This window comes from Vicugna pacos, chromosome 13 (genome assembly GCF_048564905.1).
Source record: "Vicugna pacos chromosome 13, VicPac4, whole genome shotgun sequence".
NCBI classification, from domain to species: domain Eukaryota; kingdom Metazoa; phylum Chordata; class Mammalia; order Artiodactyla; family Camelidae; genus Vicugna; species Vicugna pacos.
Window position 1 is genome coordinate 44,355,773 of NC_132999.1, and position 13,648 is coordinate 44,369,420.

At 51.1% G+C, this 13,648-nt stretch overlaps 1 protein-coding gene across 2 annotated transcripts in view; it reads left to right on the forward strand.

Annotated features, from left to right (window-relative positions):
• TRIM62 (tripartite motif containing 62) overlaps window positions 1-13,648 on the forward strand; it is a 31,561-nt gene that overhangs the window by 3,294 nt on the left and 14,619 nt on the right. For both annotated transcript variants that reach the window (XM_072974841.1, XM_006196949.4), the window contains exon 3: window positions 11,031-11,126. In XM_072974841.1, coding sequence (XP_072830942.1) covers window positions 11,031-11,126 — 96 coding nt within the window. The remainder of the gene's footprint in view (window positions 1-11,030; window positions 11,127-13,648) is intronic.

Below are 13,648 nucleotides of genomic sequence, written 5' to 3' on the forward strand. Positions count from 1 at the left end.
GGCTAGAAAGCTCAGCTCGACCTGGGCCAGATCCCACCCCTGCCACTCATCCCCTCCTCTCCCTGTCTGACTTTTAGCTGGAGAGAAATCTGCCTTCTGAAGCTTGGTTTCCCCACCTGCAAGCCAGGAAATCTGAATTACTGTGTTTGGGGTTTTTTGCAGTCTATCCCATGTCCTGGGGCAGGCAGGAAAAACTGAACATGTATTTTCTCCAAACATCATTGAAACACTGTCATTCTCTGGTTAAAAGGAAAACAGGACTGCTATTTACTTACCCTCTATTGTACTGTCCTGGTTGGTTCCAAACCTTCCTTCAGCACTGTCTGTGTGATCATCAGGTCACTTTATGGCAGCCTTGACGCTCTCCGTAAGAACTGGGGTCAGGATGATTCTTGCCTACCAGGATTTTCATGAGGCTGACCTGAGATGAACCTGCTATTTGAGATGCCTGGCACATGGTGGGGGCCGGGGCAGCACCCGCTCCCATCCCTTCTCCTTCTACCTGTGAGAACTCATGCACCCAGCTGGGCAAATGCCCAGACCTGCCTCTCACCTGAGAAGAGGGCCTTGCTTCGGTGCCTCCTTTGGGCTTGGCAAGAAAGTAGCAGAGAAACATGCCTCCCCCCCTGGAGAAGTAAGCTCCTGGGTGAAGTTCAAGCCACTCCCCACCCCCACCCCCCTCTCCTTTCATGGGGGCTCAAGGCTCATTAGCAATTTAAGCACTAGAAATGAGTCTAAGCCTGCCTGGCACACCCTCTCCTCTCTCAGCAGCTGGCGGTTGTCCCCAGGGCTCCTGGAGGCTGGGCTTGAGCCCCTCTCCTGGAGAAAAACAGACTCAACCAGCAGGGCCTTGGAGATCATCTGGTGCAAACTTCATTTGACAGATGGGGAAATGACAGAAAGGGAAGAAGGAGATCTTTCGCAAGTCCTTGAGGCCAGAGGAGGTTACTCCTGGGCTCAGCCGGAGTCTCCTCACACCTCGCCTAGCATTTAGCCTGGAGCTTTTTTCATTTATTATAAATCCCAGAGGCAGCAGAGCAGAAAGGTTAAGAGCTCAGTCTTTGTACTCAGGCAGCTCTAATCCTGCACTACCATTTTCTGGCTGTGTGACCTTAGGAAAGTTCCTGACCATCTCTGATCCTTGGGTCCCTCATTGAGAGCACGGGAATAATGAGGTTAGATTAAATAAGATGACATTTTCAAGAATGCGGTACTGTTCTTGACACATAGTAAGCACTCGATAAACGACAGCTCTATTATGTTACATCATACTCTGTACTATTGATATTTGGGGCTAGATATGTCTTTGTTGTGCAGGGCAGTCCTGTTCATGGTAGGATGTTTAGCAGCATCCTTGGTCTCTACCCACTGGATGCCAGTAGCAACGCCCTCTTCCCTGAAGCTGTGACAACCCAAAATGTCTCCAGACTTCATCAAATGTCCCATGAGGTCAGAATCACCCCTGGTTGAGAACTCTAGCGGCGAGAAGTCTTATTCAGCTTTACAGTCTCAGCTCAAATATCGCCTCCTCCATGAAGCTTTCCCTGACCTGCCAAGTGAAATTGCTTTGTACTCAAGATTCAAATACTGAGGTCAGTTCTTGGCATCATCACTGATAAGCTGTGTGTCCTTGGTCAGGTCACTTCACTTCTCTCAGCCTCCACCTGCTGATTTATAACATGAAGACAATCGGACCTCCCTGAGAAGGATGTTGTAAGGGTTAGGGAGAATGGATCAAAAGTGCCTGATACTAAACTTCAATTTAAAAAAAATTTTTTTTAAGTGCCTGATACTGTGCCTGGCACAGAGTAGCATACAACAATTTTTAAATATCTTTATTTTTTTCTGATTTAAAATTAACATGATAAGAAGAGCTATATAATGTAAAAGTAAAAGTCCCCATAATCCTACCCCATAGAAAAACATGATTTTTTTCTTAAAGATTTGCTATATAGTGTTACAGCATTTTTGTTGTGTAAATAGCATGTGTGTGTGTGTGTGTGTGTATGTGTGTGAGTGTGTGTGTGCATGCCTTCCCTTTTTTTTCACGGCTAAGCAAAAGAGCAAAGGGGCAGGAGGGATCCCCATCTCAGAAGGGTTTGGGGCTTCTCAGCCAGTACTTGCTGAGCCCTAGCCTACTCCGTGGGACTCGCACTTTCCCTGTACTTCCTCATTTAATCTTCATAACGCCCTGTCGAGTGGGAACCATCATTTGCTCCTTTTGCAAATAAGGAAAAAGAGGCTCAGAGGAATTCAGTGACTTGTTCTGTCACCCAGCTGGTAAATGGCAGGGACAGGATTGGAAGCCAGTCTGACCAGGCCACTTGGCCTCCAAGCTGCCTCTGAGGGCTCGGGGTAGTTGTCTGCCCCATGCCCTGCCTGTCTTTGTATTTCAAGTGTACTCGGCACAGGGTCAGGCTAAGGACATTGGGCCAGCTGATGCACTGAGGGCAGGTGCTGGATGTCATCTTGGTCAGGCATGGCATCCGGTTCTCCGGCCTTCTCAGCTTCCTAACCTCCAGAGGAGGGATCGGATTCAGTCCCAGCCACCCCCTCCAGGCCTCATGTGATCACTGGAAACTTTCCCAAAGCCTCCTCCATGCCAAGGGAGACAGCAGTGGATCAGCCCTGGATGGGAGCCCCGACGAGTTGGGCCTGGTGGTCCGTTGAAGCTGAGGCAGCCACCAGGGAAAGAGCAGATCTGGGGACTGGGTTCCAGTTCTGGCTCTGACTTCTTCCAGCTGAGTAGAAGGTACTGCCTCCCCTGCCCCATTTCCCAGCCTGGAAAGTGGAAGTAAGAACAAAAACTGTCTAATTAATGTATAAAGAGAGAGAAAAAGTTGCTGCCCATCCAAAGAGATAACAGATGCGACGGCACGTCATTTTGTACCGTGGATGGGAAGGCGTCCAGGTTGTCTGTGTCCTGGGGAAGTAGCCTCTGTTGCTACTTTTCCCAGGAGAGGACAAGATCTGTGTGCAAACAGCGACCTCCACGGGGCCGAGGCTGGCACTGAGTCAGACCCAGGGCTGCTGTTGGCATCACTACTTCCCTCTTCACAAGTATCTGTGGGCAGCCAGGAAAGCCGTTTTCATCCAGGACACCTTGACTAAGCACTAGCCATGGTGTCAAAACTCAGAACTGAAGTTGCGGTCTCAGTACGTTTGTAAAAAGGATCTGGTAGGAAGTGACAACAGAAATAATAATAACTCTAAAAAAACCCCACAAGCCAGAGTGTATTGGATACGTGCTATGTACCAGGTGCTGTTAGAGGCGTTGAATCCTCACAGCAGCTCTTTTCCCTTTCCTGCTCCCTGAATAAGACTGTGATCAGCCCATTTTGAAGATGAAGATATTGAGGCTGAGAGGTTCAGTAACTTGCCCAAGATCACACCGCAAATAGGAGGCAGAGCTGGGAATCAGACTCAGATCTGTCTAGCTCAGGACTCACCCTCCTCACCAACACCCTAATGGCTTCAGGAAGCATTCAAAGTGGGGAGGGACCTCAGAAGCCATCCACTTCTGTCCTTTCCCCACTTTACACTCGGGGAAACTGACTTGCCCGAGGTTGGTTCAGAGTTCAGCTCCCTGGACCCTCATTCCAGTCATGTTTTCACAGCATCATTTACCTTCTGGACCCTGAGATCTGCTTGGACACTGGGGTGGGCGTGGAGGGTTTGGAAGTTGGTTTCATCTTGGATTCAGAGCTTCATTCAATAATTTCTTCAATTGACACTCCGCTGTGGCTCTTGGGAGACAGGCCCATAAGCTGCAAGGTCAGGTCCCAGGCTCCTCTGGTGGTAACTGAGGGTTGCCCAGGTTCCCCTGGAACTGACAGCTGAGCTGAATCCTGAGAGCAGAGACAGAAGGCATTAAGGATTGAGAAGATAAAAACATCCACTGCCACCACTGCCTGGGTGCAGAGAGTGCAGGCACCCTCTCTCGTTTAATCCTCACAGCAGCCCTATGAGGTGGGCCACATCACCCCATTCTACACATGAGGCAACCGAGGTTCAGAAACTGTACCTAAGGCCACACAATCGATATGCGTCGATGACACTGGAACTTGGACTCAGGTTATCTGAGTCTGATCAGTGACCGGCGTTGAGGTGAGCAGGTGCTTCCTTGAGGCTAGAGGGGGAGGTGTATGTGGGAAAGTGAGGTCTGACCAGCTCATAAAGGGCCTTGAATGCACCACCCCTCAACCCAAGGAGCTTGGACTTGATGCTGGAGAGCCAGGAACAGGTTTGAGCAGACAAGGCTGGCCTGGTCAGATATACATTAAGGGGCAGCATGCAGGGGGGACTGGTGGGACAGCCTGGAGGAGGGGATGCAGCCAGGAGGTGTCATATGGAACATCAGGGGCAAATGGGTCTCAAAGACAGATTTATAAGAGTTCAGTCTGTCGGGAGTAGGAGCATCAGGGGTTCTGGATGTAGCAGAGGGACTTGGGGGAAAGGAGAAAAGACAGGCAAGTTCAGTTTGCTACATGAAGATCTGAGCCCTCCTTGGGTGAGAGAGGGGCAGAGAAGGCAGTCCCGGGCCCAGAGAAGGGGAGGGGGCCTTAAGCATCTACAGTGGGCCACACCATGACTTTTCAAAGGTGTCATTTCATTTAATCCTCATCAGTCCCCGTGAGTGTCTCCCATCCTCATTTTATAGCTAAGGCTCCTGAAAGGTGGACCCTGAGAGGGGAAGAAGTGATCCCCACAGGGGCACGCAGCCTGGATTCTGACACCAGAGTTCATGCTGTATCCACTGGGCAGCACTGCTTGGTGATGGGGGTGAGAAGGTCTCTGAAGCCAGGGCAGATGGCTTCCTTCAGCAGCTTTGTCCTCTGGGCGGGTAGCAGGATGGCCTTGCAGGAGGGGAGGTCTGGCCTTGGGGGCACGTGAGCCCTGGCTATCTGTCTTCCTCTGCAGCAGCTGCCCCAGTCGTGGCCTCTCCAAGCCTATGGGAGCCCCAGAGCCTCTCAGCTGACATATTTGCATAATTGTGTGCTTAGTTCTGCTCCAGGCCTGGCTCTGCCCCCTCTCCAGAGGGAGGGGTGTCCCTCCCATCCCCGATTCCTGTCCTGCCACAGCTCTGATGGGACCTGCAGAGTCCAGCTCCCCCAGGCTGACCTCCAAGGCCTCCTCCACCCCCCTCACTCCACCCTCACCCCAGCTCGCCTCACTGGCCTTTCCAGCTTGTGACTCTACCCACAAACCTGGCTTCCGTCATCCCCAAAAGCCCCTCACTTCCTGCACACACCAGGTGTGCCCCTGGAATACTCTGGCCCCACCCTGGAGACTGGAAGGGACCCTGCGTATCCATCCACCTTCCCTGATTCTTCCGTCAATAATCAGCACTCTCCAGGAAGCTCCCCCCTTCTCTGAGTCTCTACTTCACATACAATTATAGTGATTGTGATGGTAATGACAATAACTCTGAGTGACTGAGTATTTCCTGTGCGTCAGGTCAGGTTGTGTATTAGGTCATCTAATCCTCACAGCTGCCACGGAGCCAGGAGCCAGCGTTGTCATTAGCTGCATTTTACAAAATTGGAAACTGAGGTGGAGGGATAGTGTCACAAGCAGCCGGGTTCCTAGGTGTTCCCTCCACGCTTATCTTGTTCTCCCTTGGGGTCTACCTGTTTGCATTTCTGCCTCCCTGACTCACTGCCAGCTCCTCAAGGGCAAGGACTGTGTCTGCAGCCCCCGGAGTGGCTGGCACAGAGCCTGACTGTGGGTGCCCAGACGTGATTGCTGCATTGAACTGAGCGGGTGGCAGAAAGGCCGTGTGGCTTCCAGCGTGGATTCTGGAGTCACTCAGATCCCCACCTCGGACTCTGAGGAGCTGTGTGACCTTAGGCAAGCTGCCTGACCTCTCTGAGCCCCTATTTCCCCCTCTGTGAGACAGAGATAATAAAGGCACTAACCTCATGAGGTTGTTGTAAGAATTAGGTGGCATGATGCCTGTGAAATTCAAACCCCAACCACACCACCTCCAGACCTGGTTCTGAGCCTCCAGCCTCGCCAGTGTCCTCCCTCACCGTTAGCTCTCTCCCTTAGGAGTTTATCAACAGCTCCCTGTTTCTTATCTGACCTCTGCTAGGAGGAAATTTTCCAGTTGGTTCTCTGTCAAGCTGTGTGGCCATGAGCTACTCATTCCCTTTTCTTGGACCTCAGTTTCCTGTTCTAGAACTCCAGATGGCTGGACCAGATGGTCCCTGGGGCCCCTTCCTGCTCTGGCCATCTGAGGAGGAAAGGAGGGGCCTAGAGACAGTGAATGGAGGTGATGCAGAGAAGTGACCAAGGAGCCTCATATAGGACATGGTGATCACTGTCTACCGAGCACCTGATATATGCCAGGCTCTCCACTGTGAGGCTGAACACTTCTTACTATCACTGAATTCACTGTCACAACCCTGGAAGGGATTATTATCCCCATTTCAGACTCAAGGGACAGGGACACACAGAGGTTAGGGTACCTGCCCAAGATCCCACAGCCAGAGGGTGGCAGAACCAGCCTCCTAACCCAAGGGATCAGGTCTGATCCCAGGACTGGAAGGAGAAGAGGCAGGCAGGTAACAAAGCTCAGACTGCCTCCTAGTCCTGCTCTGTGGGTTCCAGGTTTTGGTTTTCCCAAGTTACCTGTTCCCTCAGTCTCACCTAGGGAGAGCTGCCTGCCTGGGGTCTCCGCCCACCCGTTCAGAGGTGAGCTCAGAACCAGCCCAGCCTCTTCCTGCATTCTGCAAACTGTGTCCTGCCCTCTCCTAGGTACTGAGAAAGTGAAACTAACAGACGCAGTCCCTGCCCTAAGAGCCCGCAGTCTCACGGGACAGACTGACAGGTAACCTTGCAGTTAAAACGCAGTGTGTACCATACAGTGCCAGGGCAGGCTCTGCACACACAGGATTGTCTGTAGACAGAATGGAAGTTGGGATGTGGATTCTTAGTGGAGGTTATGTCTGATTTAGGTATTACGAGATGAGCATGTACCTAACAAGTGGAGAAAACCACATGGGTAAGCATTCCAGACAGAGGGAACAGCATGTGCAAAGGCCTGGAGGCAAGCACTGCAAGTTGCTTAGTGTGTCTAGAGCACTGCTGTCCAGTGGAACTTTCTGGGATAAAGGGAGTGTTCTGCATCTGTGCCATCTGATACAGTAGCCACTGGTCACATGTGGCTATTGAGTACTTGAAATGTGCAACCTAGTGTAACTGGTACAACTGAGGGACTGAATTTCAATTTTATTTCATTTGAACTTATTTGAATTTAAATAGCCACATGTGGCTAGTGGCTCTTGTATTGAACAGTGCAGATCTGGATGAAGAGAAAAGGCTGGAGAAGTTTGGGGCCAGGAGTGAAGGGTCTTGAATGCCATGCTCAGGCTATGCCCTTCTTCCCAGACAGTGTGGAAATCCTGCAGAGGGGCACAGGGGCAGGGAGGAGCCTGGGGCCACGGTCCAGAAAAGAAGTGATGAAAACTGAACCAGGCCTGTGGGTGTAGAAAGGAGATAATAAATTCCAGGGCAAACTTAATGACTGATTGGATTGATGGGTGGGCAGTGTCAAGGGTGAATCCCAGATTTCTGGCTTGGATGGCTGTGGGGGTAGGGTGCTCTTCACTGAGATGGGGGATAGAGGAGGAGGAGCAGCTTGGAGGTCCCGTACCACTATTCCAGCAGCCACTGTGATGTCAATGCCTGTGTCCCTTGCTATGAGGCCTCATGGGACTTGTCTCCATCTCTTTCCATGTCGCTGACTCAGCAGCATGTGGGGCCCAAGGAGGCCTCATTCAGCGCATGTTTGTGGATGGACAAATGAGTGTCCTTTTGCTCCCAGGATCCTGTTGTTCCCTGGCCCTGAAAGCAGGGAGGAATTTGTCCAGCTCCCTGGGGTGCCCCAAGTGACGTGAGGAACGCAGCCTCTAGGGCAGTTTCCTTGGAGAGTCTGAAGAGCTGACTGGGTGGCTGGGTCCCCTGTGGGTCCATGAGGACCTCCAAGGGGGAGGGTTGGAGTGCTTGGTTCATCTCAGACTACTGCATCTCATGCAGACTGTCCCAAGCTGGACAGACCCAAGGCCATCAGGGACGAGCAGTCATTCTGTCCTTTTAGGTGAACGTGATCCATCTGTCCCAGTGGCCCAGATGCATACGAACCTATTGGGAATGACTTCCAACTGTTAGTCACAGAAGCTTGACGTAGTAGCTGAAATTAAATGAACCATATTGATTCCTCATGTAAAACAAGAAAGGACCCCAGGCGATGGTGCACCACAGCCAGCTTGTGCCGGTTCTCTAGAGCCAATCGTGCAAACCTCTTCCCAGCATCATGTCCGGGGACCTCCACTGAGAACTTGAAATCGGCTCTGGTGGAAGCCTTTCCACCATGGAAACTGGCAAACACTATAAATTGAGGCTGTTTTTCTTTTTTCTATAGGGCAAGCTTCCTAGTACATCACCGAGTCCCGTGGTGGCGCGGCCATCCCACAGTCGTCAGGGACCCAGGCTGCCTCCTCCTTATATTTCTCTAGTTTCTGCCTGTAATGTCCATCTTTCTGATTGCCTTATGCCCTCAGGTGGCCACCAAAGTTCCAGTCATGTCTACGCATGCTCTCTATTCCCACAAAACCAGCTATTCCCATTTTTCTATCTAATTCATGTTTTCATGGCTGACTCCTCCTCACCCTTCAGCTGTCATCTCGGGTGTTACATCCTCAGAGAAGCCTTCCCTGACACCCTACCTAAATTCACCGCCCATCCTACACGGCTTTATTTTCTCCAGAGCACAGACCATAATCAGTAACTAAATGATGCTTTTATTATTTTCTTTGTTTATTATCTGTCTTCCCCAGACGGGAAGAGCTCTGTCAGTAGGGACTGTGTCTGTCTGGTTCTCTGCTGTATCCCCAATGCCTCAACAGTGCCTGGTGCATAATAATTGCCCAATGAATGTTTGTTGAATGAATAAGGGATAATAAGCAAAGATCATTTTGTTTTCCACATTCTTTCCTTAGTGTGTCATCATAATCGTTTTCTCCTATTGCTATCTAGTCTGCAAAATTAGTTGGACTGGGTGTTTTCTGAGGGCCCTCCCTGCTCTAATGAGATGAATGAGTGGGCAGGAGGTGAATGTGAACAAGTAAGTCAGCTCTCAGCATCACTCACACTCGGCTGACTGGGGAGCCCTGGCCCTGCTGGCTCTTTCCACAGAAACTCACTCCCGAAGCAAACTTCCTTGAGCCCTATCTCAGTTCCAGGCCGCTGATGGGTGCGGAGGGCTGGAGAGAGGAAACGATAGGGCTACCCTTCATGGAGATGGAAGACAGGCAGCCAGAAAAACAACTTAGCTATGATACAGTGGGCCAAATGTCCAGAAATGCAGACAGCTGGGCCCTGTACTGGAAGGGACCCACCCCTATATCCTATTCATTCGACAAATAATTATTGAGGCCCTACTGTGCACTCGGCACTATTCTAAGCTCTGAGAATAGAACAATGAACAAGCCAGACAAGATTTTTGCCCTCATGAAACTCACATTCCAGTGGAGGAGGTGAGCAATAAACACATCGTTGAATAAATGAGCTAGATCACGGACAGCAGGAGGTGCTATGGAGACCATGAAATAGGGTGGGACAGAGGGTGTAAGGAATGCTATTGCGCATGGGCTGGTCAAGCAAGAAAGACCTCTCTGATGAGGCGGCATCTGAGTTGATACTGTAATGATGCAAGAAGAATCGCAGGGATAAAATCTGAGAGGGGAGTGCACCAGGCAGAGGAAGCAGCCAGTGCAAGGTCATAAGGCTGAAACAAGCCCAGAGTGAGGAAGAGGAAGACCAGTTTGGCTGGATGGGAGTGATGGAGACAGCAATGGGACTAGGGCTAGGGGACTGAGACACTTGCATTAAGAGCCCAAAAACCCAATAATCAAGATGAATAATACTTAATGCAATTTTGAAAAATCAATGCCCAGTGAGGGGAGGGTATACATAGTGGGGAGAGTATGGCTCAGTGGTAGAATAAGTACTTAGCATGCACGAGGTCCTGGGTTCAATCCCCAGTACCTCCATTAAATAAATAAATAAATAAACTTAGTTCCCCCCCCCCAAAAAATAAACAAAAAAATTTTTTAATTGTGCTCTACACTGGAATTGGACACAACATTGTAAAATGATTATAAATCAATAAAAAATGTTAAAAAAATTTTTTTAAATCAAGCCCAAAAAACCCATGATGAACAAAATATCAAATTTTAAAATAAAGACAAGATGACTAGCAGTGCCATGCCGAGCCATATTGGAACGAGGGGCAAAGGGAAATCAGGGACACAGATCCTGCCATTTAAAAATTTGACATGTTGCCTATCATGGATTTTTGTTGCTGTTCACCAGGTGTGGCATCACTGTAGAAAACGTGTCACATGATGTCACGATCATGGTTTCCAGAACCAGACTTCCTGAGTTCCAATTCTGGCAATACCCTTATATGCTTAGGTGTATGCTTTGGGGCCAGTTTCTTGACGTCTCTGTACCAGTCTCTCCATCAGAAAGTGGAGATAATAATAGTGCCTACCTCTGGATTATTGAGAGGATTAAATGGCCCAATACAAGCAAAGTTCTGAGAACAGTGCAGAGCCCACTGGAAGTGCTCAGAGGAGGTTGGCAGTCAGTCATTGCCATGGACAGTGGTACAACCTTGGTTCCCACCAGAGGATTCTAAGCAAGGAGCCTTGGCCAGCAAATCAGTGTGGGGCAGAACGTATGTGGAGGTGGATTGGAAACGGAATCCAGAAGCTCTTAGGATGGCCAGAGAGGAGGCTGTTGCAAAACTCCAGATGAAAGATGGGAACAGACTATGGAGATACTCAGGAGACAGAGTCTCCAGGACTTGGTTGTTAAACTGAGACCGAAGGAGGGTGCTTGGGGAAGGGAAGAACTGGGCCAGTATAACTCCCAGCGCCGGCAGCTGGCAGGCCTGGGCTCTTCATCAGAAGGCAATACCCAGGCCAACTCTGGCCCCCAGCCCAGCCTTGTCTCTGTTCCAGAGGGAGCTGAAGGAGCAGCTTCAGGCCCTTCAGGACAGTGAACGGGAGCACACGGAGGCCCTGCAGCTGCTCAAACGACAGCTGGCAGAGACCAAGGTGAGCGTGGCCTGGACGCGGGGGCGGGGTGCCAAGGCCGGGGGCGGGGTCTCGTGGGGCAGGGCCAATTGGGAAGTTGAGGGGCGGGGACGCTGGTCGGCGGTGTGGGCGGGGCTTCGAGGGTCTAAACTTCAGGTGACAGGGGCGGGGCATAGGGTGGGACGGAGGCTGGAGCTTCCATGAGGGTAAATGGGGCGAGGACTCACTCCAAGGTGACTGAGGGCAAGGTGATTTGGGCTCGTGCCTGGGTTCAGGATGGGACCCCTTCTCCCTTCCTGCTTTGGGTGAATGTTGAAGTGGGACCAGAGACCCTCTGGAAGACCCTGGCGTCCTGCAGGGCTGGAAGAACGTGCCTAGTCTCTTTTTCCTCTCCCATTATTAAACACACACATTGCCCGAGGAGCCAACCGTGAGAATGTTCCTTCAAAGCCGTCCTTATGATTTATGGCTCAGCCCTGATATCAGCTCCCCTCTTAAACTCAGACTGTGAAGATATAGACTCTGAAAAGTAGGGCCAGACCCTGCAGGTTCTGATCACAATGGTCTGAAAAGAAAAGCCTTTTTCCTTGACCTGAGAGGAGGGCCATAGGTTCTGATCCAGCACGACCACGCTGTCTGACTCTGGGTAAACTGCATACTTTTCTGCACCCCTGGTCTTCCCATCTGTGCAGTGGGATCTACCAGCCTCCTTCCAGCCCTGATGTTCTGGCTCCTAGCACTCTTCCAAGAGGCTCCCTCCAAGTCCCCCACAGATACCGCACTAACTAGGCGAGCCTTGCTCTGATTTCTGCCATACTTCTGGGACCTAGCAGTGGGGACGCAGCCCAGGCTGCTAAGCCCTTGGGGGATTTCAGTGCGGCTCCGCTCCATTGGCAGGGCAGCTGGAACAGAGCCTTAGGAATGCTCTGGGCCCCCAGAGGTCACCCTGGGGCCTGGAGAGGCCGTTGGATATTCAATCCCGTGCCCCAGCTTGGCTACCAACCCACTGTGGGGTCTCAGGGAGGTCATGACACACATTTCTTCAGAGAACATTCCAGGGTGCCTCTGGGCAGAACCCTCAGTGGGCAACAGATGAGAAACAGTCATAGGACTCTGGCCTTTTTGCTTCTCACGGCCTCAGTTTCCCCATCTGCCTGGTGATCTTGCACCTCTCAGGTGAAGAGAAGCAAGTGGAAGCCTATGTCTGGAGGAAAGGGGAATATTATGGTCTGTTCTTCTCCCCAGCATTCTCTCCTCCTCTCCACCTCCACCCCCCATTGTTTTTCTCCACTGACCTCTTCTTCCCCTGCTTTCCTGTCCATCTGTGTACCTCTGGGGGGTCCTGGGGGGCCCCCTCCCCCTCCAGATCCCCCAGCCCTGCTTCCTGTCTGGACTGGGGTGTTTATACAAGAAATGCCTATGGATGCTTTAGAGGTCATATTTCACCTGGTGCCTGACTTGGCTTTCCTGCGGCGCCTGCCCCTCCAATGGCCCTGCCTGAGGGCCTGTCTGATCTCCCTCCCCGGGCCCAATGTTTTCCTTGGTCGGGCCTGACCAAGTGACGCGTTCTTGGCAGGGTGTTTTTTTGAAATGGCCCCAGGTCTTCCAAGCCCCAGTGAGTTCCCAGGGCTGTGGTGGGCCGGGGTGGGGCTGCTTTCCCAATGGTAGCCCTAAAGGGATGAGGGTGGGGGGCCGGCTCTGCCCTAGAAAAAACTAGAGTAAATGGGGCACACCAGTTTAACTGAAACTTTCTCTGTGCTGGGAATTGTGTTCCCCATTCACTGTCTCACTGAATCCCACAGAATGTCACCCCTATGACCTCAGGATCCCCCAGAACCTACACAGTGTCTAGCACACAATAAATAGTCATTGGACAAATGAGTGGGGGGAAAGTACACCTTTTGAGGTAGGAACTGTTATCTCCATTTTGTCGGGAATGAAACTGAAGCACAGAGAAGCTGAGAGACAGGCCACGGGCCCACGGCTGGTAAGTAGCTAATTGAGAGCTTACTGTCCAATTCTGTCCAAGCCTAGTGCATATTCCAGCCTCATGCTGGGGTGTCCTCAGCAAGATCTCTGGCTTTGTGGGCTACAAGCTGGGTCGGAGAACCAAGCTGGAGAACCCATAAGGGACGTACTTAGGGCTTCTGGAGTAGCCGTCATTCTGATGCTCCACTTCTGAGCTGCCTTCTCTCAACCTCTTCCTCTCCTCTTGTACTGGGTACTCCGACCCTGGAAAGAAGATAGAGTCTGCACCCACCTCTCTTGGGCAAGACCCTTTCTTCCTTCACCTCTCAAGCAGGTCCTGACTGCCAGCCTTGTACCAGGCTCAGATGGGCACAGGGGCTGCCGGGCTAAGGAAGATGTCATTCCTACCCAGGAGGAGTTCATTCATTAGCCTGTGAGCCACATAAAATGTAGGGCAGTATATTAAGAATATTTACAAAATGCCATGGGAACATTTAACTGTTCAACTGCCTGAAAAAGTTAGGGAAAATATCATAGAGAAAGTGGCTTTTGATCTGGGTCTTGCAGGATGAATA